We start from the raw sequence: 24,911 nt of genomic DNA on the forward strand, positions 1-24,911 counted from the left end.
AGGGAAAACAGATTACACTCCCCCTGAAATCTGAGGTTTGCATTTGGATCCGAGTCTCAATGCCCAGATTACAGCAGTGGCCCAGATTACAGGTGTGTTTGCAGAGTTAAAACTAATGTGCCAGCAGCACCTGTTCATTGAGAATTCAGATCTGGCTATGGTGACCAAAGCCTTGATTACATCTGGACTACTGTAACACACTGTACGTGGGCCCGCCTTTGGAAATGGTTCTGAAACTTCAGCAGGTTCAAAATGTTGTGGCTAGGCTGTTGACTGGGGCTGGTTACATATATGGCTCCCCAGTTGAAACAGCTTCATGGCTAATGGTCCATTTCTAGGCAGAATTCACAGTGCTGGTTTTGACATTTAAAATCTAATATGGCTTAGGTCCAGCCTATTAGACTGTATTTGCTTATACAAGCCAATCTGAGCTTTAATATCTTGGTGAAGGGGCTTTCTCTCAGTCTCACCACCTTTGCAGGTTCATCTGGTAAGAACTCAGGAGAAAGCCTTAGTGGCTGCTCCAAGACTGTATGTTCAACATGTGGAATAACAGATGGAGGCCAATTCAAGCACAGAGAAGTCTGTACTGAGAGGTAGAAGTCTCAGGGGTGTGTTAGAAGTTCAGTTGGCGACAATGGGGTGTAGATGTGTCTGGATGATTTTGAGTGAAGGAAAGGAAGTTTGATAACGTGTGTTGTGTACCTTCAAGTCATTTCTGACCTATGACGTCTAAAGTGAACCTATTGTGGGGTTTTCTTGGCAAAATTTGTTCAAAAGAGGTATGCCATTACCTTCTCCTGAGGCTGAGAGGATGTGACTTTAAACCAAGCTGAAGTGTTTGTTAACTTGTAAAACCTGTTTCTGACTGGCTTTTTTCACTCTGAATCAAGGGGTGGCCATGCTTAGAGAAACAACTTTTAAACAAAGTCATCTACACTGAGGTCACCTGGATGCTCGGGACACACAGTGCACACACTGCTATTGGGAACAATGGAACTTGATTTTGGTATTCACAAGGGGGGCGGGGTGTCCAGGAGATCCTCCATGCATACTGAGGGCCAGCTGTAAGACTTAAACATCCATGGATTTTGATATCCACAGGAAGTCCTAGAACACGCATTTCTGACCCAAGGATAACAAGGGCCCACTGTCTAAACTAAACTGAAACTCTCTCAATATCAAACATAGAGGCAAAGAGGGCTAGTATTCAAGAAAAACTAAAGCTCTCTTAGTTTTACAACTCTTTTGATCCCACTCGTGATCAATTTTTGAAGAAAAAAAATGAATTCTTCTTACCTTTGCTCAGAAAAAAAGATATTTTAATATATTATAATAATGGGTGCAAAGAGCAGAATCTGTGTTTGGTGAACTGTGCCCTCAATGTGCAGTTTCCGTAAGTTTTTTTAAAAGTAAAAACTTGTGCAGTTGCTTACAATTGATTTTTTTTTTTTATCATATTGCTATTGCAACCATGGGTCCCTGTATTTATTAAATTGAATCACCTGACAATGGAATTCAGTCAGGGCTCTTGGCATGGGTGAAACCTCTTCCCATTCAGACCTACTGCTATGGTAGACTTGTACTTCATCAGTGATTTCATCAGGAGCATAATCCCCACCAAGAATATAAATTTTATCTTCTATTCCTACTGCTCCTGCATTAAAACCAGCACATTCAAAAGAACCTTCCCCTTTCCAAACACATGTCTCTGGGCAAAAACTATAAACCTTGTAGGTGGAAAGGTCACATATGTATAATGTACAGTTCATTGGAACAGCTTTGATTAATGTTGCATGAAAGAATTGCCCAAATTCTGCTACCAGCTCAGACCATTGGTCAGTTGCAGCATTGTATTTAAAGAAACAATCAAGAGATGGATTAAAGGCATCAGTAATTTCTACTTCGGAACCGAGGACATAAATTATGTTCTGACATGCACTAGCTTCTGGATAGTAAATGCCTCTTGGTAATGGACTCATGGATTTCCATTCTCTAGAGAGAGGACTGTATGCCTCTACGTCCAAAAGACTTTTCATCTCCTGAGATGCTTTTGACTTTCCACCTATTACAAACAATTGATTTAGGGTCACAACAGATGCGTGCATTGTCCTTGGCTTCTTCATCGCTGATACTAATGAGAAGCTGTCATTGGCTGGACAGTAACACCACATTTTGTCAGTAGCATCATGAAATGTTGTAGCAATATGCAATCTAGTAGTCCGAAAACAATTCCCTTCACAACCACCAGTTATAAATAATTTTTCACCATAGCAAGATAAACTTGATCCTGGCAGATCAGTTATGTGTTTATGTGCCAGTTCTTTCCACTTATCAGTTTTAATATTATAGCAAAATGTATGCCTGTGTATTCCATTTTCTTCAGTTTTGTGAACCAATATGTACTTCTCTGTTGTAGAAGGACGAGCATCTGCAAACAACCCATTAAAATTTTGCACATTTTTAATTGCCTCCTTGATTATTATTAAGCTGCCGGTGCTTTCAAGTAACTGTTCTTCAGAATGTAAGACATCTTGAAGTGTCTTCTCAGGTAACTGGTGTAACCTTACTTTTTTCATCAAGTGAGGAAGGTGCTTCTGTCTTGTTTCTAAGTTATGCTTTGTCCACCAAAAGACAGCCTTCAGCACACACTCCTCATCAGGGACATTCAGCTCATCAGCTTCTAGACACTTCTGCAATATCTCAAAATTCATTTCCAAAAAATCATTTGACTGGAGCAACAAGGAAAAATGTTGGCGTGCATAGTCAAGTGTACGATCAAACAACTGGGTGGACCCGTAACTTTCAGAAATGGATAACAGTTGCAAACAGTTCACAAGATCTATGTTCTTAATTAGAAAGTCACTGCAAGCTTTTGAAAGAAGTGAAACTTGAAGGAATGATGATAGCTGAAAGAACATTTCTACATTATCATTTGTTATCTCGGTTCTTCCAGTGTAGGCATAATCTAAGAAAGCCTTTACTGCCTTGGGTGATAAATTACTAATAGTAACACTTCCATCATCTCTTTCTTTCATGTTAACTTCAAACATTGCCCTGGAGTTAAAAAAAATACAGAAGATAAACATATGGTAAGTTTTCACCAATATCTATGTCAACTCAGTATGATGACAAACATAGCCTTGTATAAGATAAAGAATACCATTCTTGGCATATGCCTTTAGAAAACACTTTGGATAAATTACTTGCTTAGTGAATGAATAATAAACTATAGTAATGCAGTAAAAAAATCTGAATTAGGAGGTAGTACAGTGCGCCCGCATCATATGCGGGCATGCTTTACGCAGCTTTCAGCATATGCTGAAAGCCGTGTGGGGAGAAGAGGTGACGCGTCCCGTAGGGAACAATGGGGCGTGCATCTATGGCACACACACGCCGCTGCATGTACAAGCCCCATTCATTTAAATGGGGCTCGAGCATATTTGCTTTACGCGGGGGAGTCCGGAACGGGGCACACTGTATTTCTTCCCCATCATTTACACTACTGTTATTTAATTGGGAATAATAAATTGTGCTCAGGGTTTGAGGGACAATTCACCTCTAAATTTAATGGGAAATTTTAAATTTCTTCAACAAAAAATCAGATTAATCCACAAGACGGTATTCAAAGAACTCCTTCAGGATTGCCTCCAGGCAATTCCACTTCATTTTTTTCCAGCTCCACCTCTCTGCAACTGACTACAGAACTACTTATGGAGCTCATTTTGTCATTCAGCCAAGACTAAGTTTTCCCATACAGTGGTACCCCGGGTTACGAAATTAATTCGTTCCGCTGCGGCGTTCGTAACCCGAAAGATTTTGCAACCCGAAAAAGCCATAGCCGCTAGCGCTAGAAAGCCGCGATTTCGTGCGAAAAAGCGCCGAAAAGCACCAAAAATTTTTTCGTAACCCAAAAAAACCTTCGTATCCCGGAACAGTTTTTTCCTATGGGATTTTTTCGTATCCCGGAAATTTCGTAACGCGGTGCTTTCGTATCCCGGGGTACCACTGTATTTGTGAAAGGCACACTGTGGTTCTTTTGCCAACAAGTGGCATTACTACAGCAGGGGATTATCTTTTAAATCCTTTAAGGTTCATGGATGGGGTCTGGCAGGCGATTAAACTCAGCAGTTTACTTAACAGCACAGTGCCAGGTGGGCATAGCTTGGTAGCCCAGGGTTCCACCCTGAACAAGCAATTAAACCAACTCTGTATAGAATTGTTACAAAAACATGCAGTGGTAGCAACTGTTTTAAAGGGTTAAAATTTCCCTATTCACCAAGAAGTTAGGATTATGCACTTATGTTCAGATTGCTTATGCTGTTTAAATCTTTAAAAGGTCAGCATCGATAAAAGCAAACTGTGTACTGTATACTCATAATTTTGACAGTGGCTAGATAACATGACAACAGTTGCAGTCTCTCCTATAATCTTTAATATATTTTTTAATGTTTTAAACTTTTGTAATTTTTTAAAAGTTGATTTTACTGTAAACTGCCCTGAGATCTTCAGATAAAGGGTGGGATAGAAATATTTTAATAAATAAAAATTATAATCCACACATTCCAAGGGTATCAGATTAGGATGGCAGTTATTTTTCCCCCTGAGGATTCCACTATTAGCCATTGCCATACAAATGTTAAAAGGTAAATTAAAAACATTCAGTGTAAAATATTAAACCTTGCTATATCACACATCTGCAAATAGCAACAAAAAGGTCACTGAATACAGTACTGTACATTCAAAAAGGTCAGATATGGGTAATTTAGGTTAATGGCAAATACCCCAATCCAGCAAAACAGATTTTCACTTCATAGTCTTCGTGCACACATGCATGGATAAAAACAAGAACCTTGATAGATTGGGAATGCTCATGCAAACCCTAAAATGTAGCTGAATCTGACTTTTAACACTTCTCCATAGGGGCTCACTAGTTATTACATGTATAGTAATATGCACAGTGACTGGTTTTGAAATCATAGTGTTTAATGTTGCTGATTATACTTACTAAAGACTTGATATTTATGTAAGCAAGTTTCCTTGTTTTTTATGGATCAATATGAGACAAGAATTCTACATGTCAAATAAATTGGACTGATTTGGCTATGTATAATTTTTCAAGCCCAATTTTAAAACTATCCACATGCACAGAATGCATATATAACTAGATTTACCTGAAAAAATCACTGCATGCTGCTAGTACACAACGGTGACATGGGATAACTTCATCTTTCACAAGTATTTTAAAGTCAAAGAAGATATTTTGCTCTCTGAAGTTCTGCAGCACACCTAAGATTTGCTGGCCATGGCCTTCTGCCACTAAGGAGCTGGTTTTCTCCTCACTTGAAATTTCATTGCAAGTCAGGGTGTTCGTGGAATCATATTGGTTGTCCATGGTTTCTTCAACTTATTTTTACAGCTTTGGGAGAAAATTTAAGTTATCAAAACCATAGTCTGGTTTTCGAAACACATGACTGAAAACAAAAGGTCCCATTTCATTATTTTAGTGTGCAGAAATATTGCAATATGGACCATTTCAAGCATCTGGAGAATATGGAGAAAAGGAGGGTATATAGGTAAGAAAAACAAACACAAAAGTCCTTGATATATGGCAGAACATAGTATGTGTCCATATAGTACAGCTAAACAACTGCAGAAAAGGATTCTTTTGAAGCAAAGCTTATGTTTGAGAGATATGATACAGAGATGACTGGCTGTTTTGGCTATTACTAGGTTTTAATTGCTCTAGTGGTGATCAAGATGGTTCTGTTTTGTGTATGTGTATCATTAGGGAGGCTCCATATTGGACACTGCTGATTGGGAGAATGACCAACATTCCATGGAGACAGATTTAATGTCCAGCCGGGAAGGGGCTTGGAAAGTTCAAACTGACTGGACAACTGTGGGAGAAAAAAGGCTGCAAGGATATGGCAAAAGTTTGTGTTCAAAAACATGGAAAATGTCAACAGCTGGAGTTCAAATTGTGAAAATCTGAGGAAATGACTGTGTGGCAAGAAAGGACCAACTACATGGTCCTTGTGGTTCTTTCAATCCTACAGTTCTATGAACACAGCAAGAAACTAAAACAAATAATGTTTCTTTTTTTTAAATCTCTCTACGTTGTCACACCCCTACACATACCTATCTACAGTTAGTTAAGGGTAATTGTATGATGGAAATAGTATAGTGTAGCATCATGGGTAGTCTATGACAATTTGGTAATGGTGGCAGGAGCCCTATTTGGATGATCCATCACAAGGAAGAACCAAGAAGCATAAATCTGAATTTCATGGTAATATAACTCTAAAGTTTATCAGGTAATAAAGGAACTCATGCACAGAACACGCTTTCAGGCTGCTAAGTATCTTGCTTTGTAAAGCTTGAAAGTTTTCAGGTATTCCTCATGCATTATGTCTCATTATTTTAGTGAGAACTGCAGCATTACTTTGTTTGTTTTCTTGTGTGATGTCAGACAGAACTTAAACACACTGGCCTAAAGTCTACTTCTTAGTGTCATTCAATGCAAGCCCACTGATAAATAACTTAGCAAATGAACATTTGTGTAAATTCCATAGATTTAATGTGTCTACTGGTAATCTAGATGGGGAAAATAGTTTCAGCCTTTCTCAACCTTCTCACTCTGGAGGAGCCCTTGAAATAAGGGCTAAGAGATCCACTGCATAAAAGTCATTATATCTACCACTTTTTTACATGATCTCGTGTGTGTTGAAAGAACTTCACTCTATTTACTAAAAGCCAAACAAATTACTGAAAACTCCCCTCACAAATGTCACAACTACAGAGGTGATTAATATTTAGCAGCTTCCTTCCAGAGTCCCCAAATTATTGTTGATAGTTTGAGATATGTATTCACAAAGCACAGCATTTATCAATAATACATGTTAAGATTACTTTAATAGTCATGCAGATTTGTGAGATTTTTGTGCTACTGAGTTTAAAAAGCACAGTACCAGCATGAAATAGTGAAATCATGCTGAGTCCTAGAGCCATTCCAGAAACAGACAGCTTCTTCTCTGCAAGAAATGCTGCTTAATTACAGCGGCCCACTTGGTTATATTAATCCAATGAAACAACCGGCAACAAAACTTCAAAAAGCAAAGACCAAAAAGTGAATGGTAAAACTAAGAAACAATAATTGGCAGTGCTAGCAATCATGTGCAAGCAGTCTTCTGGAAAGGAGCTGTTAGATTAGAAAAGGGGCTTCTACATTAGAAAAGTGTTTCTAATATGACAACAAATATTTTCCCAGAGCTCTGGGTTAGAAAAAGTTTTCTAATTCTGTATCATTTTGGGTGGGGTAGGGTGGGAGGACAAACTTCAAATCTAAATGCATCAGCCAGAACCACCAGCAGAAGGAAGTTTTGAGATCCACACCTCAAGCATCAGCTACTGTAGAGTTGTTATGCAAAGGGCTTTGTAGCACCTTTGAGACTAACTGAGCAAAAGAAGTTGTAGCATAAGCAGACTGCCAAAATAAAGCTGCTTCGGGTCTCTTTGGAGGTATGCTATTTAAATGATGCATGGGTCCTAAGAGTCTGGAGGTCACGCCAAAGCCACACTCCATTCCTAAGCATTGGAGTGCAGCTTTGGTGCAGCTTCCGGATTCTTAGGATGCATGCATCATTTAAACAGCATACCTCCAAAGAGACCCGAACCAGCTTTATTTGGGCAGTCTGTAACAGGCCATAGATTGGTCTATTTCCCTAGATGCATGCAGTGAGTTACACTTCAAGAATTTGACTAAAGCAACCTGCATTCAAGTTCCTGGTCAGCCATTCTCTCTTGGGCTAACAGACATTATAATGATGCTAGAAGGGTATTGGATGTATTACATGATTGTATACCAATAGCAAGGATATTTTTAAATGGTTTTATTCTATGTGTGTTGATGATGGTGAACAAATAATAAGCTGTTCCTTGACCGTTTGAAGTAGGGCACAATAAGAATAATACATTAGCCATGCTAAAACCACGACTCCGTACCAGCCTCTGAATATCAGCTGCTAGGTACGTTCTATTGTACTCATTTCCCTCTGGTGGGCTTCTCAGAGAAATTTGGTTGACTACTGAGAACAGAATACTGGACAAGACAGATTTTTGATGCTATGAATTTGGTCTGAGGTCCATGGCTGAATTATTAGCTGAATTTAACCCATATATTATGAAGCAGGCACCCAGTGAATGTGTTATGGGTTGATTTCATGCTTTGAAACTGTGTTGTGTACTTTCCTGTTGTTTCCGACTTACAGCGACCCTAAGGCAAACCTATCCTGGGGTTTCCTTGACAAGATTTGTTCAGAGTTGGTTTGGACATTGCCTTCTCCTGAGGCTGAAAGCATGTGAATTGCACAAGGTAACCCAGTGGATTTCCATGGCCAAGCTGAGAATCAAACGTGGTCTCCAGCACTCAGACCACTAGGCCACAAGAAATGAATTCTTTACAATATAGGAAGTTTTCTCTTTTAACTTTTGTATTACCCTGAAATGATCTTAGTGTTCTGTGTGAGGATTTTTAATTGTTTTGAAAACTTCATTTTTAATTTGCTATCTCTGGAAGCCACCTTGTGTCCCACCCCATGGGAGAAAGGTGGCTTGTACATGAAACAAAGAAATAAATACCTGCTGTATGAAAACATGGGAGTCAATGTGGTATGGTGATCTGAGAGTTGGACTAAGACTTCAGAAGATGAGGGCTCAAATCACTATTAAGCCATCGAAACCCACTGGGTGACCTTGGACAAGTCACACTTTTAGCCTCGAAAAAAAGCAGTGACAGACTACTCTGAACAAATCTTGCCATGAAATCCCTATGATACGCCATATCATAGGTTCGCCATAGGATTGCCTTAAATTGGAAGTGAAGGAATTGGCTATCAATCCATTTCCAGGCAGAATTGAATTTATTTATTTATTTATTTATTTGAGGTATTTATACCCCGCCCTTCAGCCCTAAAGGCTCTCAGAGCGGCTAAAAAAGTGCTCATGCATGTCTTGACTTTTAATAGTCAAGCTTGGGTCCAGGCTATATGAATGACTGGAGGGCTATGCAGACCACCCCTTTTTCAACTGCTGCCCCGATTTGGCCTTTCCAGACCTCAAAAAGTGGCTCCTTTTTGCGCCCTAGAAAGGGTGGGATAGCCACTACTTCAGCGCTGCATCGTCCATGTCAAGTGACATGCGGCATCACGACACCCTGGGGGCAGAGACGCGGTGTGCGTCGTGGAGACGATACGCCCCTACTCTGCCCTCAAGCCAGCCCAAAGTGCCGGTCTGCACAGGGCCTGACTCTCCTTAGAGAAACCAGCACAAGCCTTAAGGTGTGCTGGGGAGAGCTTTCTCTCAGTCCCACTACACTTGCAGGTACAGTTGGTGAGGACTCGGGACAGCCATCTTCATGGGTGCTCCCAGACTATGAACTCCCTTCCTTAGGAAATTCGATTGGCCCCCTCCCTGCTCTCTTTCCACCAGCAGGTGAAGCATTTTCATTTAGGCAGGTTTTTGAATTATGAATTTTATGGAACTGTAACGTGTCTGTAAATGGTGTACTGTTTCTGACTACATGGAAATAGATAAACTCACTTCCCTAACAAGAGGAAAGTCATGGAAGAAGAGTAAAAGAGATTGGGAACCACTTGTAAAGTATCTACAAAAAGAATGGGGACAAAAAGTAATCGTTGGTTGCTAAAAGAAATAAATGAATTCGGAAATTACTCTGGAATAAAAATAAATAAAAGTAAAACTTTTATATTAACTAAAAATTTAAAGGAGAAGGAGAAAGAAGAGTTGACAACCAGGTCAGGCATAAAAATAGAGAAAAGAATAAAATATTTGGGAATATGGTTAACTGAAAGTAACGCAAATTTATTCAAGAATAATTATAAAATAATCTGGCAACAAATAGAGAAAGATTTAAATAAATGGAACAAATATAATTTATCAATACTGGGCAGAATTGCCGCAATTAAAATGAACGTTCTCCCGAAATTTATGTTTTTATTTATAAATTTGCCAATTGAGATAAGCGAAAAAATGTTCAAAAAATGGGAAAAAGGTATACTTAACTTTATTTGGAAAGGGGGGAAAGCTAGGATACAATCAAGGATCTTGAAAAAAGAGAAAGATTTAGGAGGCTGTGCATTACCGGATCTAAAAATGTATTATAAAGCATGCAGTATGTTGTGGATCCAAGAATGGATAATGTTACAGGACAAAAAATTATTAAATTTGGAAGCATATAATATGAACAAAGGTTGGCATGCCCACTTATGGTACAACAAAGAAATTAAAGATAAAGATATAAATAAGCATATTATAAGAAAAGCATTGTTAAAGACATGGCGGTCAATAAAGGAAAAGTATTACAGAGGAGTGCCAGAATGGGTCTCAATAGAAGAAGCATTTCAGCTTGGAAGGGGAAAAGGAAAAGACAGTTGGATCACATATAAGGAGCTAATAGTGAAAGACAGAAATGCTAACGTAAAATTAAAGACAGAACAAGAGTTGAAAGATGATGGAATAAATATAACATGGTTTGAATACTTACAAATAATACAAAGATTCAAAAAAGATGTAAAAAGAGAGGGACTCGAGAAAGAAGAAAATGAATTGGATAAGATAATATGGGGGAAAGACAAAGGGAAGATATCTAGACTGTACAAGTTATTTTTAGGAAGAACACTGGAACAAGAAACGGTCACCACATACATGGTTAAGTGGGCACAAGAAATAGGTCATGAAATCCTGTTCGAAAATTGGGAAAATGCATGGAAAAAATCTTATAAGTTCACAGCATCCCAAGACTTGAGAGAAAACTATATTAAGATCACAAATAGGTGGTATTATACACCAAGCAGAATAGCTAAGTACTATAACTTAAAAGAGGACAGATGCTGGAAATGTTATAAGGAAAAAGGTTCCTACTACCACATGTGGTGGACATGTCCAAAAATCAAAAAGTTTTGGCTTAAAGTTCATAAATGTATTCAAGAAATATTTGAAATTCAATTTCCATTAACCCCCGAATTGTACTTATTAAACATGACTTCTTTCCTGGGTGAAGAATGGGAGAAACCCTTTTGGAGAATCACACTCTATATGATCACCGCTGCAAGGATATTACTTGCAAAAAATTGGAAACTAAGACATATTCCAAGAATAGAGGACTGGCTACAAAAGGTTATAGAGTATAAGGATATGGATATTCTGACTGCATTAATTAACAATGAAGCAAAGAAAAAAAGAGAAATAGAATGGGCTCCAGTAATTAAATACTGGATTGAATACATGGAATAATTTATGGGTCGCAAAAAAATAGCATATGCAAACTTGATGTATTGGATTAGACAAAATTATGGGAAGATTGTGTTCAGTAATTGCGCATTGTATATTGTAAATGTTATATATTGGAAAGCACGATATGTAACACACACACGAGTTATGAATGTAAATAATTAGGGAAAAATCAATAAAAAATATCAAAAAAAAAGTAATCGTTGGATTAAGGAAATTTTTGAACTATGAAATATGGAAATATAGATGATGTAAACTGAATAGCAATATATGGTACATTTGATTTAGTATTATGAAGCATCATAAATAAAGTAAGGTAAAAAAATTATTACTGGTAAATGGAAAATCTTGAATAATTATAAAGAAATGGGTCTAGAAGGAACCGAGGAAATCATTTTTTATATTTGATGGGGTTTTGCCTGTCTGTGTGTTTTATTTGATGGGGTTTTGCCTGTCTGTGTGTTTTATTTTGGTTTATGTAGATGTAGCCGATGTGATGTTGTATTGTGCAGAAGTGTGTAAAAGTCATTTAACGTTGTCTTCTTTTGTTAATTTTAACAAATAAATAAAAATTAATGGTTTAACATGTCATTTTTTTACTTTATTTTAACTGAAAACATGTTTTAAATAGGTTAAAGTGTTTCGACTGTATTCTAGCATTCTAGATTATTCTTTTAGCTACACCTTTTTAAATTATTGCATGCCACACAAATCCCATTTGGGAGAAAAGCAGGATATAATTCAACAAATAAATAAAAACAATAAAAATGTAAGAGCATAAGAGGAGCCATGCAGGATCATACCAAAGGCATTCTGCTCACATATTCTACTGTCTGTGTTTATATAACACTAATCTGTTTAGAGTTTTATGGCCTTCACAAAAAATAAAAACAAACACAGAGAAGTTTAAGAGTTTGCCTACTGTCTATAGGATTTCTCAAGATGGCACAATTTGAGATTCAAATGTACACTTACAGAATGAATGGAATAAAACATGAATGTAATCTCTACATGATTTGAATTAATGTATTGTTGTTTGAGTTTACCGAAGGTAATGCAATAGGATATACAGTATTATAAAGTATAATTGCAAGAGGTAGAGAGTAAGGATAGTGGAACATTTAGCATTACAGTAAACAACCTATTCAGTCTCACATACGGTACGGAAATATTATGTTTGTTTATTTGCTTGTTGTTGGTTTGTTTATTGATGTTTTTCTGTTTGTTTTTAATGTATGAATTCTATGTGTATTTCTTTGTTTTAAGAAACAATAAAAAAGAATGAATGGAATAAAACTACTTCTACTCTCTATATAACTTCTAATTAGTTTTAAGTAAGTTATTTGATAACACACATATGTATCTACAGACTTTCTTCATTAAATTCATTGGAGCAGGCAAAATATTTGCCCCAGATCAGCAACACAAAGCCATTCTGCCCCTGCCATTTTTACTAATTTGGACATTACGGTCTAGATTAAAGGAGGATGGATATTAATCATAATCCAGTTTGATAACCACTTTAACAGCCCTGGCTCAATGCTAGGGAATTCTGGGAATTGTCGTTTTGTGAGATATTTAGCCTTCTCTGTCAGGGAGCTATGGTGCCACAACAAACAACAATTCCCAGGATTCCCTAGCCCTGAGCCAAGGAAGTAAAATTGGTTTCAACCTGGATTATTTCTGCAATGTGTCTTGGACCACTGTGGACTGACGAAGCCTCATAGTCAGTACTACTAAACTTGCAACTTCTTCTACAACTATTTCTGGGGAAAACCCACTTACCTGGAGTAGATCCACATGAATTCAGTGGGCTTTATTTGTGAGCAGAGCAGAGAATTGTGCTGCCAGTAGAACTAATTTCGGAGGAAACCTGCAGAGCATCAGGATGCTAAGAAATGAGTAAAAAAGGAGAGAGCGAGAGAGAAAGATGATTGCTTATTTTTCTCTTGGACTATCTATATCCACAGAAATAACCCAATTTGACACCACTTTCACTGCTCTGGCGCAATGCTAAGGAATTCTGTGAACTGTAGTTTTGTGAGACACTTAACCAAGCTCTTTTCGAATGCTCTCCATTTTGACCGTGGCAAAGTAGCATGGATTTATCTTCATAGAAGTGTTGTTTGTTTGTTTTTTAGCATTTATTTTGTAATGCCCTCCATTGTGGGCAGGGCAATGAAGAAGAGTGAATCGACATTTCTAGGAGTGTTTTTAGCTTTTATTTGGTCAGGGCCTCCATCTTCCTTGAACATTCTCCACTGTTAGCATGACTAAAGAAGCATAACTTTATAAGTGTGTTGTTTTCTTACCGTTCATTTGATCACACCCTACATTTTCCTCAAATGTCCTCCATAAACACCCTGGAAATACTGATATGGGCTGGTTCTCTTGAACTCATACCCAAGTTGCAAGCTTTCCCTCTGGCGCTGCCCAAGATTTCATGGCCCCCTTAAGTCAGAAAGGGCTGGAAGGCAGGCAGCAACCATAACCCAGGGTGGCTCTTATCACAATTCAGAGTTGGAAGAGGCCACAAGGGCCATCCAGCCCAACTTCATTCTGCCATGCAGGAAATCTCAATCAAAGCATCCCCTTTGACAGACGGCCATCCAGCCTCCAAGGAGGGTCACACTCTCTCAACCTCAGGAGGGAATAGGCAATGGCAAAAGCTCCTCTGAAGGCAGCTTGCCAAGGAAACCCCAGGATTTTAGGGTCCCCCAGTCAGAAAGGGCTGGAAGGCACACAAGAACCATGAGCATTTGTGGCCCTTATCAGGTCACTCTCTCTCAGCCTCAAGGGTGGAAAAGGCAATGGCAAAGGCTCCTCTGAAGCCTTTCCCCTCCTTCCTTGAGGACTTTGTATATGTGTGTGTGTGTGTGTGTGTGTGTATATATATATATATATATATATATATATATATATATATCTGTGTGTATGTACATATAGGTGTGCGTATACATATATATGTATATATATACAGTAGATACCATTTATATATATATATGTACATATATAAAAGAGGTGCCTGTGTAAGGAAGGCGGTGAGGCTGAGAGGGAAAGTGACCTTTCTGTGTTTGAGAGCAGAGGTTGGAACCTACCTTAATGTCGCCATAAGTTGGAAACGACTTGAAGGGGCCACACTACAACAAAGACTACATTTCCCATAACCCCATAGGAAATGGACGGGACTTCCTCCCGGAAGGCAGGCGCACGGCCCGGCTTCTATGGTTTTATGATTGCTTGCAGCAAACACGGGAGCAAACCGGCCACCGTACGAGGAGCCTTCCCACGCGCCGGACTTCCGGATGGAAGTCCCGCCCCCTCCTATGGGATTATGGGAATTGTAGTTTTTTGTAGCGTGTGCCTTCAAGTGCCATTTGGGGCAGATAGATGTTTCGTCGCGCTGTGGTTGCTCCTTTGGGGCGACTTTCTTTAATGGAAGGCACTCGCTGGGCCTTTGCCTGCTCTGCCTGGGCCCCTGGGCGCCAGGAGTGGCTGCTGGCTATGCGCCTCATTCAGCCCGAAGAGAAGCAGCGCCTGGCACAGTTTGCCTTCAACCGAGATGCCAAGGCGGCGATGGTACATAGACTGGGTATATATATATATATATAGACAGAGAGAGAGAGAGGGATTGAGAGAGAGAGAGAGAGGTATATACTGTGTGTGTGTGTGTGTGTATATATATACAGTATATATATATATATATATATATATATATATATATATTTTGGTATGTGCTGTATATAATATATATTAATATTATATACAGCATATACCATTTATATATATATATATACACACACACACATACACACACACATATAATGGTATATGCTGTATATAATATACCATTATTTCACATATATACTCACAACATAGTGAAACCTAACAGAGAAAGATTTACAGACGTAAACATAAACTTCTAAGCATAATCAATAAGATAACATATAAAGATTCCTTCCTTTTGTCCTTTCATGGGTGCTGCAAATTCATATTAGTCCACTTTAATAATCTTCTTCATATATATATATATATATATCCCTTGTGTGAGTATATATATGTAGTGATATTAATTAACTTTATAGTTTTCCACCCTAAATAATTGCATTATTTTGTCACTCACACAGCATCTTATATATTATAAGTTGATATGTATATAAATATATATTAAAATATATGACTTGAGCTAAGAGTGATCAATACAAATTAAGCCAGAATTTTAGCATGCAGAAGATTTGTTAAAACCATGCTTTTGAACTGAAGAAAATTAAGATTTAAATGATACATAAAACATATATCATTTAAATCTTCTAAATATATATTTATATCTAAATGTATATACATGCAATATATATTATATACAATATATATATTATTTTATATATATATATATATATAGTATCTAAATATAAATATATGAATATACAGTATCTAAATATAAGTATATAAAACATAAAAATCTAAATACTAATCCGAAAGCAACATTTGAAAGCAATTATTATTATTATTATTATGTTTATTATTATGTTTATTTATATCCCACCTTCCTCAAGGCAGCTAACAAAACTTAATCCAAGTTAAAACAGTATAAAACAGTAAAAGTACAAAGTTTAAAAAACAATTAAACCGTTCAATTAGGAACATTACATTATTAAAAATTTAAAACTCTTTAAAACTAAGCAGCACCCAATAACAACAACAACAACAATAAAGCTTTATTTACACTCAAAAAAGACCTTGTAGCACCTTTGAAACTAACTGAAAGAAAAAAATGGGTAGCACAAACTTTTGTGGACTTCAGTCTATTTCCTCAGATGCATTAATGTCAATAAATGTTTAAATCAAATGAGTTGCTGTGGCTGGTATTAGAGTGAGGCAGTCCATCCTCTGCTACGTTTGCCATAACTGACAAAACACAACCAGTTTTTTGTCCTTTAAAATAAGATGCACGTTTTCAGTATGGCTTGTTTACAAGTGAAAGTTTCCTTCCAAGGGATGTACATTTCTCCCTCCACCTTTGCTGGGGTTAAGGGCACAGGACCCCCATGAATGTGGAAAAACCACAGATAACAAAAACACTATGTTTTTACCTGAGAGAACACCTCCCTAGGAATTTCTAGGTCCTCCAGTGCAACTCTGTGGTCAACATGTGCCAGACATTGACCATAGAATTGCACTCCAGGAGCTACAAATCCCTAGTGAGTGTTCTCTCTATGAATCTCTAGGTCCTTCAGTGCGACTTTTGGTTAAAGTTGACCATAGAGTTGCGCTGACAGACCTAGATATTCCTAGAGAGAACATACAATGAATAATCAAATCCACAAAAGTCAAAGCCGCAGATGTGGAGGGAGGAGTGCATTTTGCTTGGAGAAGAGAAATTGAGATCCAGATCCACACTGAAGCATGAAATTGACAGTGAACTTGCATCAGATACTTCCTCTTTCAAACAAACCTGTCTCATAAGGTTCTGTTGGGAACAGAGCAGTACACCTTCCTGAGCAATTCCAAGGAAAGGCAGGATACGCTATTTAATATTTTATCCATGTTGTTTTTTCATTCTTTTTAAAAGGTGGCAGAAGTATAACTTTGTACTATCATGGACTGTCAAATATTTTGAAGACAAACTGCATTTTAATACATAGCTTTTTAAGTAAAAAAAACCCTACACACCTGTTACATCTTATACAGCATGTGTTCATTTTGTTTCATAGGCTGGCCGTCTGCTTATAAGGAAATTAATTGCAGAAAAACTGAAGGTTCCTTGGAACAAAATACAGTTGGAAAGGACTTCAAAAGGCAAACCTGTCCTCGCCAATGACTTAAGCAGCACTGATGCCAATTTCAGCTTCAATATTTCCCACCAAGGGAATTACACTGTTCTTGCAGCTGAACCTGACTGTCAGGTTGGCATTGATGTTATGAAGACCAGCTTGCCAGGTAAGGTATTCTATCACATACAGTATCTATCACAATGTGCTAGAACAAAAACTGGCACCTTCTTTGCCTGTCTGACCTGTCTGTATTGTAACACTAAGGGATTTTGTAGTACCAATGATTGGTTAAGATATCACAGGAATGGGGCAAGCATAGGCTTTTTGCCCATTATCTGAGCAGCTGAGGGGGAGATAGGGTGGCTAGAAATGCAAAATATATTCAGGCAAAAGGGTCTAGAAACAAGTAGGCAGATCCGGGGGGAAATGCTATTTTGAATGGTGACTCCCATAATTTCTTACTGGGTGGAAGATCTGGGAGTTGTATGCAAAAATAGCCAGAAAGCCATCCCCACTGTTACTTTGGAGAATAATCCTGAAGAATGAGTGGAAGAGGAGAAGGCAAAAGGAAGACTGTGAGTGGAAGAAAGCAAACTGGAAACAGAATGGGCAGAGAGAGATATGTATGTACAGCTATGTGTGTGTTTAAACTTAGGCTGTAGTGAAGACCATCCTCAAGATATTAAAAGGGGGTTAGATAAACTTTGTTGTTGTTAACTGCCATCAAGTGTATGTAGACTTATGGCAACCCTGTGAATGAGAGACCTCCAAGTCACCCTGTCATCAGTAGTCATACTCAGGTCTTGCAGACTTAGGGCCTTGGCTTCACTGATTATCCGTCTGGAATGTAGTTTCCTCTTTCCTACTTCCTTCTACATAACCAATCATTACTGCCTTTTCTAGTGAATCATATATTCTCATGATATGGCCAAAGTATAACATTCTCAGTTTAGTCATCTTGGCTTCTATGGAGAATTCAGGCTTGGTTTACTCTAGGACCCATTTATTTGTCTTTTTAGGAGTCCATAGTATCCACAGAACTCTTCTCCAGCACCACATTTCAAATGAGTTGATTTTCTTCCTATTAACTTTCTTCACTGTCCAGTTTTCACAACCGTACATAGAAACAGGATATACGACAGCATGAACGGTTTTAACTCGAGTATACAATGATACAGTATGTTGTTACATTTCAAGATCTTGTTACATAAACTATTGGAGGATAAAAATATGGTTGCTAGTTAAGGTGAGTATAACCTATCTCCAGGATCAATAGTAGTATGACTCTAAGTACCGTAACAATTGCTGGGAACTTGCATTTGTAAATATATATATAGCCAAGAACTGTAAAGGCTGAAGTTCACACAATGATTTTACGATTACCCATTTAGGCTTTTGGTCTCTTAACACAGGCCTATTTTGTTAGTCATCACTTTCCTATAATAGTATTTAAATAATATGCAGGGATAAAAGGAAACTTGAATTTATTCAAAGGTGACAGTTATAATTCATGAAGAAAGAATTCTGCCCTGTTTTTTACATACCAAAGCTATCCTTTTTTTCTTTTCTTTTCTTTTTTGCATCCCAAAATGTGGGCAGTTCCCCAAAGGGTTAAATTCTGCTCTTAGAGGTCTCCAGATGTAGCAGATTGCTTCATTTAAACCATCCATGCCCCTGTCACCAACAGAAAAAAAAAAACCCCAGAAAATGAAAATCTGCTAATTTCTGAACACTGTAGCCTGCTTTGGGGTGGGAGGAGGCTATGGGGATGAAATCTGCCCCCAGATACAGTAACCACCACTGGTCTGGAGGTTGTAGGATGCCATCGTCTGTGGTCCCTCACTATTGGTCATGCCGCTAGGGAGTAATGGGAGTAGCACTGCAGTTAACAAGAGGGGAGGGAAACACTGGATAAACTGTACTACCAATTATAAAGAATGTGTAAATTTACAGTGCTTTATAAATAAAGGATGATAATAATAATAATAATAATAATAATAATAATAATAATAATAATAATGTACTGAAGACATATCATTACTTGCAAAATATAAATATCTGTAAGGTAAATATTGAATTCAACAGTGGTATACAAATCTTGAAACACATTCAATATGAAGCCAGCTGTAGGAAATAACTCTTATGAATCTTTTTGAATATAAATAATAGTCCCAACAATAGGAGTAGAGTATCCGAAGTGTTAGCAGTAGCAATATTCTGCTGTTTCACAAAAAAATGTCCAATCCAAAACATGAAAGGAATTATTTGTAGTACTTGTCTAGGTAGCATGAAGATAAATAGTATATTTTTCAATAGTAGCAAAGTCCTTGATGGCTACCTCTGGAGTGATGTGTGGCTGTTTCGACTCACAGAAGTCTTCATCAGCATTACAATACCATTCTATGCGGGATTAGTGTCTCAATCTGTAATTCCATGCTTCTAAACCATAGTTCAGCATGACTTAACAATTGCAAAGTTCCTACAGCTGGCTTCATGTTGAATGTGTTTCAAGATTTGTATACCACTGTTGAATTCAATATTTACTTTACAGATATATATATATTTTGCAAGTAATGATATGTCTTCGGTACATTCTTTATAATTAGTAGTACAGTTTATCCAGTGTTTCCCTCCCCTCTTGTTAGTTATACTGTAAACCTTCTGCTCGTTTTGGTTTTCAGTAGTACTGCAATGACATTTGGAGGTTGCAACTGCAATAACATCTACTTTAAAGGTAAGTCCACACTACCCTGAAATAAATCCAGCCCAGGGTGAGGGAGGGACTATTTCAACCTACCTGCCTAGTAAAATGTTCAAAAATATCTGCCGGGCTTCATGATTCCCTCCCCTGGACCAAAGTGAAAGCCTGCTAAGCCATGATGCTGAAGGTTTTTCTGGGCCAGTTACTACTTCTCAGTTTCACATGGTTGTAGTGAGCAGTAAATAGAGGGAGAGGGGGATAGAAAAACAGGATTTAAATAAATTTAACTAACCAACTACAAGACCTTTGAAGAAGGAAGGAACCAAAAGGAGAAGGGAATATAGGGATGAGGCCAATATTGATATATTGCCTAAAAACTGCCACAAGGTGGTGGTATTAATCTGTGAAAGATGTGTAAACTGATCATTCAGATCTCAAAATCCGAAATCTGTTTGACTGGTAAAATGTGTCCACAACAATTAAAAGGGATTGTGTGTGTTCTAGTTACCTCCAGGCTTTGGTTTCTCAGTAAACAGAAAGTACATCTCCTCAGGCAAGGCAAAATACCCAGTTTTTTAGCAATCCACCTTAGCTACCACATCTTCTTTTGTGATGTGCCATATTGTTTCCTTAGCCCAAAAACAGCTTCTTAATGTGGAGTGCAGTGAGAGGAGGAGACTGGGAAAAGTCAAATATCCCACCTTACAAAGTACAGCACAAGGCTTGCACAATAGAATATAATGTTTGATGTCTACGTTAGCTAATGGTGATAGGAAAACTTTGGTCTTCCAGGTGTTGTTGGATTACAACTCCCATTATCCCTGACAGTTGGCTGTTTTGGTTGAGGCCTCCGGAGGATGTAGTATAAAGCATGGGAAGAACCAGAATTTCCTCACCTTATCCTTTCTAGATTATTGTAACATCCTTTAGCTTGTCTGCCTTTAAAGGCAATTTTGAAAGTCCAGAATATAGTTGGCAGAGATATTAACTGATACTTCTTTTACCCTGCCTTTTTACAGAAATAGTTTTGTTGTTTTTGGTTTTTTTAGGCAGCACAAAGATGATCAATTTTTTGGGGTGCAGGACTTTGCATTTCAAGGGACTGTTACTCATCTTAGCATGAAAGCTGAATGTGTTATCCCAGAAGAATTGCCTCAATGCCTCCAGAGGTGCTCCTTGTACAAACAAACCCATTTCATGCGTATCCATTCTCCCTATGTAAATATTTAAGTTTTTGCAGTATGCTTTAGTAAATAAATTTCTGTCGATTCTTGTCTGTTTTTAATAAACTGTTTGGCAGCTCATGGCCAGTAACGTTTCACTCTGATATGTTGCTGTTTCTTTCGGCAGCTTCACTAAGGCTAGGAGTATAGTTTGTTCCTCTGATTTCAGTGAGAGCTGAGCGGATGCTTAGCTGCCTCCCTCTCATTGACATCAGTGGGGCTTGGAGAGTTCTTAGCATGGAATGGGAGAATTAGGCTCATAAGTATAAAATAGCAATGATAGCCTTCATGTCTTTAAGTGCTGCTCCAGTAGAAGAGACTTTCATCAATTACACAAACATAGATGTGTGTATGTGTGACTACACACACAGCAGATCTCCTCTGTTCTGATTAATGAGTTATAAAGATTTTTCTATGAAAAACTGATAACAAGGATGAAACAACTTTGTGCATTAGCTGGGAGAGGATATTTTATTTTTAATCTCCTCTCTTATCTGTCATGCAACACTTGTAATAGGCTTACCCAGTTTGATAGAATTAAAGCATTTAATTTCCTAAAAGAAATTATTCCACTTTCCTACCAGCTTACTTCGCCAGTCATGGAACTGGAATTTGGGGACTCTTCAGTCATGAAAGGAAGGAGGGGGGAATGAGTTCTTTATATTGGCTTGTGGAAATAATTGCGTTGAAATTATTTTCCATGAGCGGCAGTGCATACAAAATTACTTTTTTGGAGCTGTGAAGCGTGGCATGATGGAAGGTTTTGAGCTAGTGTTCATTATTCTGATAGCATTCAGTCATGCTCTGATTTACTGTCTGCCATTGTCGCTTCAGATGATAGGTTTCTGTGGTAGTGAAGCTGAAACATGGCTGCTAAGGTGCAGTGGTATGTGACTGCTTTGAGAGGGTGGCAGGGACTGCACTGCTGAAATAATCTGGTTTGATACCACTTTAACTGCCATGGCTCCATGCTATGGAATTCTGGCTATTGTACTTTCTGTTCTGGTGCCACAACAAGCTACAATTCCCAGAACTGAAGTGGTGTCAAGCCGGATTATTTCAGCAGTGCGGATGCAGCCAGGGTGGCTTTTAAATTGCAACTTCTGGGTGAAGTCTGATCAAGCTCTGCATAGTAGTACAGAGGTAAGTAACCTATGGTCATAGGCCTCCTTCAGCCTAGTTTCAAAAGCATCCAGCATGTGTTCGGTTCAGTCCTCTGGTAAAAGTGCTGTGCCGCTCATCCAGCAACTGGTGTTGGGGCAGAGAAAAACAGATAGTTTTTATGATTTGTATGATTTTTAACCAGTTTTATAATGTTATAGTGTAGTATTTTTAAATTGGGTGTAAAACATTTTGTAAACATTTTTAATTTGTTGTTGTGGAAGCCACCTTCGGCCCTGGCCTGGAAGAAAAGCAGCATATAAATAAAGTAAATAAATAAAACAATAAGTAAGTAAAGGGGCTGCAGAGAGTAAAAGGATGGCAGAGAAAGAAGGCAGGAGTGGGTTTGTGAATGAGAGAGAGAATGAAAGAAAAAGACATTTTATTTATTTATTTCATTTGTATGCTGTCTTTCTCCCAGATAGGACCCAGAAAGGACTCAAAAGTAGAGAGAAGGGGTTATGGAGAGGGATGAAACCAGGGAAGGAGAGCATGAATGAGAGAGAAAAGGGAATAGTACAGAGAATGAGATAAAATGGAGTGGCAGAGAGAATAAAAGGGTGAAGGTGAGGGAGGGAGAAAAGGAAAAAGGAGAGAGTGAGCAAAAGAGAAAAGAAAGTAATACAGAGAGTGAGAGATGGTGTGATAGACAGAAAGGAGGGTAGCACAGCATAAAAGAGGGGAAAGGGAGAATACAGGGGAAAGAAAGAAGATAGAGTGACAGAGTGAGCAAGGAAGGGGGAGATGAAAGGCAACAGCACAGAGTGAGCAAAGAGAAAAGGAGGTGGCGTGAAGAGAAGAGGGAGAAAAAAGTGGAGAAGAAGAGGTGGCAGAGAAAAACCCATTGGTGACATTGGGCAAGGTACACATTCTCATCTGTAGATGAAGGCAATGGCAAGCCTCTGCTGAATAAATTGTTCCAGGAAAACCTTACGATAGTGTTCTCCTATGGTGGTGCCAACTGGTATGTTCACAACAACAACAAATAGTAGCATCTCTGCTGAAGAAGAACAAATGACAACTGTATGTCCCGTTGCCATGTGTTACCCTGTCTAAACAGCACTTAATCTTTCTATAATGCAGCAACTTTGATTCTACTTGAGCATTTTTTCTGGCAATCATGCCATGACTCATCCTGACTTCATTCTCCTTGGTGTGGCAAAGGGAGCTTAGGGTTCACTAGATATTTTAGACTCCAAATTCCCATAATCCCTTGCCATTGCTGGGTGGATGTGAAGGGAGTTGTGGGCCAAAGCAGAGGCCCAAAGGCTCCCCATGCCTTCACTAGGTTGCATTCATTATTCTATTTGTGTTTTTGCAACTGCTAGCCAAGGGCCAACTCTCGTGCTTTGCCCATTAGCCTACCATTGGATCTGTCTCATTGCTTTTGAAGTGAATACTTCTCCCTTGCACTGTATCCTCAACTTGCATAAATATTATCATCTGCCCATGGGGCTCATCCTATTCCTGCAGTTAATGGTTGCCATCTATCTTTTGGCAAGGGAAATCAATTAAAAATAAGTTAAAACTAATTTCACAACTGTTGACGCAAAGTTGGATTGTCTGCTTTCTGAAATTAACACTCGAGAGAGAGTGTGTGTAGAGTTCAGATATGATTCATTCTGAAGGAAATTAAACGTGAAGATTGAAGTGACCAATTATGGCATGCTTGTGAGTAGGTCCCATTTTGTTAGTAAGTCTTGCTTCCATATAAGCATGTACACGATTACTGCACTGAGAGAATTTGAATGTTTTTGTTTTCATTGCCTTGGATTATTATTTGAAATATAATGTTTGAATGGTTTTACTCCATGAAAAGCAATGGAAAACTGCTTTTCTTGCTGTTCTGTTTGGAGACAGGAAATGAATTGTCAATTTCAAAGTATGAAAGTAAAGCATATGAGCTTTTAAAAAATCTGTTTGTAACAGGAAACACTTACTAATTGCATGTATGCTTCTATTTATAAAATAACATAAAGATGAGATTTTCTAACACAGACAGTGAAAACAGAACTTCTGATATCTTTGTTGTGTTTTATAAATGCGATTTTTGTCTTGGTCCAAAAAAGAAATGTTCAGAATAACAGATAAGCAAGAGAGACTTTTTAATTTTTCAACCCAAGTTATCTCTGCTAGTTGTTTATAGGTTTTTTTAATTGTTAAAGAATAAAGCACACACACACATGCCTTCAGTTCACCTACTGAAATATGCTGACCCCATGAATTTCACCCCTCCCCTTTTTCCCCCTAGGTAAAGAATACTCAGAGGTGGTTTTGCCAGTTCCTTCCTGTTAAACATCCCACTCTAGGAAATACAATGCAGAGTTTCAACATCCATTTCAGAGTAAGGAGTGTTGGCAGAACCTTACACTAAAAGTGAAGCAGATCTTTTCTGAAATAGGAAGAGAAATTAAATTTCTAAATGTACATTTTATTCAGAGGAAACGTATTTTAACAAGGCAAGTCATTACAATACAGTGCTTCAGTGGTAACAAAATGTTGCTTGGGCAATGTGTGTTTAGTTAAGGAAATTATTTTATTTGCATAAGAATACAAACATTTCTAATAATCCATTAGTTCTTCTAGATTAACCTGGCAAGATTCAGGCTGCATCCGCACTGCAGAAATAATCCAGTGTGACGCCACTTTAACTGCCATGGCTCAGTGCTATGCAATTCTGGGAATTGTAGTTTGTTGTGGCACCAGAACCCTCTGACAGAGAAGGCTAAATGTCTCAAAAAACTA

The 24,911-nt window shown here is 38.1% G+C and overlaps 3 protein-coding genes across 8 annotated transcripts in view; 1 reads left to right on the forward strand and 2 right to left on the reverse strand.

Moving 5' to 3' along the window:
- The window catches only part of MSANTD4 (Myb/SANT DNA binding domain containing 4 with coiled-coils), a 44,098-nt gene extending 29,670 nt beyond the window's left edge, over positions 1–14,428 (reverse strand). Inside the window, exons 1-2 of one of the 2 annotated variants that reach the window (XM_042457188.1) lie at positions 14,409–14,428; positions 13,096–13,201 (exon numbers count right to left, since the gene is read on the reverse strand). The gene's annotated coding sequence lies outside the window, so the exon portion shown is untranslated. Of the gene's footprint in view, positions 1–5,174; positions 5,296–13,095; positions 13,202–14,408 lie in introns of those variants that run through there. The other variant, XM_042457189.1, reaches the window with a different exon arrangement.
- Positions 1,398–13,203, reverse strand: KBTBD3 (kelch repeat and BTB domain containing 3). Of its 2 annotated transcripts, XM_042457178.1 has the most exons (3): positions 13,096–13,203; positions 5,175–5,419; positions 1,398–3,057 (listed from the first exon to the last, which is right to left on the reverse strand). In XM_042457178.1, exons 2-3 carry the CDS (start codon positions 5,393–5,395, stop codon positions 1,464–1,466), a joined length of 1,815 nt encoding a protein of 604 aa, XP_042313112.1. In that variant the 5' UTR covers positions 5,396–5,419; positions 13,096–13,203; the 3' UTR covers positions 1,398–1,463. The 2 variants fall into 2 exon arrangements, with proteins under 2 accessions (XP_042313112.1, XP_042313113.1); XM_042457179.1 differs by lacking the exon at positions 5,175–5,419.
- Positions 14,429–14,619: 191 nt separating the features above from the next.
- AASDHPPT (aminoadipate-semialdehyde dehydrogenase-phosphopantetheinyl transferase) overlaps positions 14,620–24,911 on the forward strand; it is a 30,053-nt gene continuing 19,761 nt past the window's right edge. For 2 of the 4 annotated variants that reach the window (XR_006102832.1, XM_042457190.1), the window contains exons 1-2: positions 14,622–14,889; positions 17,022–17,247. Coding sequence is in view for 3 of the 4 variants with exons in the window: in XM_042457190.1 (XP_042313124.1) it covers positions 14,701–14,889; positions 17,022–17,247 (415 nt within the window). In the remaining variant the exon portion in view is untranslated. Of the gene's footprint in view, positions 14,903–17,021; positions 17,248–24,911 lie in introns of all 4 variants that reach the window. The other 2 variants (XM_042457191.1, XM_042457192.1) reach the window with 2 other exon arrangements.

Source organism: Sceloporus undulatus, chromosome 3 (assembly GCF_019175285.1).
Source record: "Sceloporus undulatus isolate JIND9_A2432 ecotype Alabama chromosome 3, SceUnd_v1.1, whole genome shotgun sequence".
Taxonomy (NCBI): domain Eukaryota; kingdom Metazoa; phylum Chordata; class Lepidosauria; order Squamata; family Phrynosomatidae; genus Sceloporus; species Sceloporus undulatus.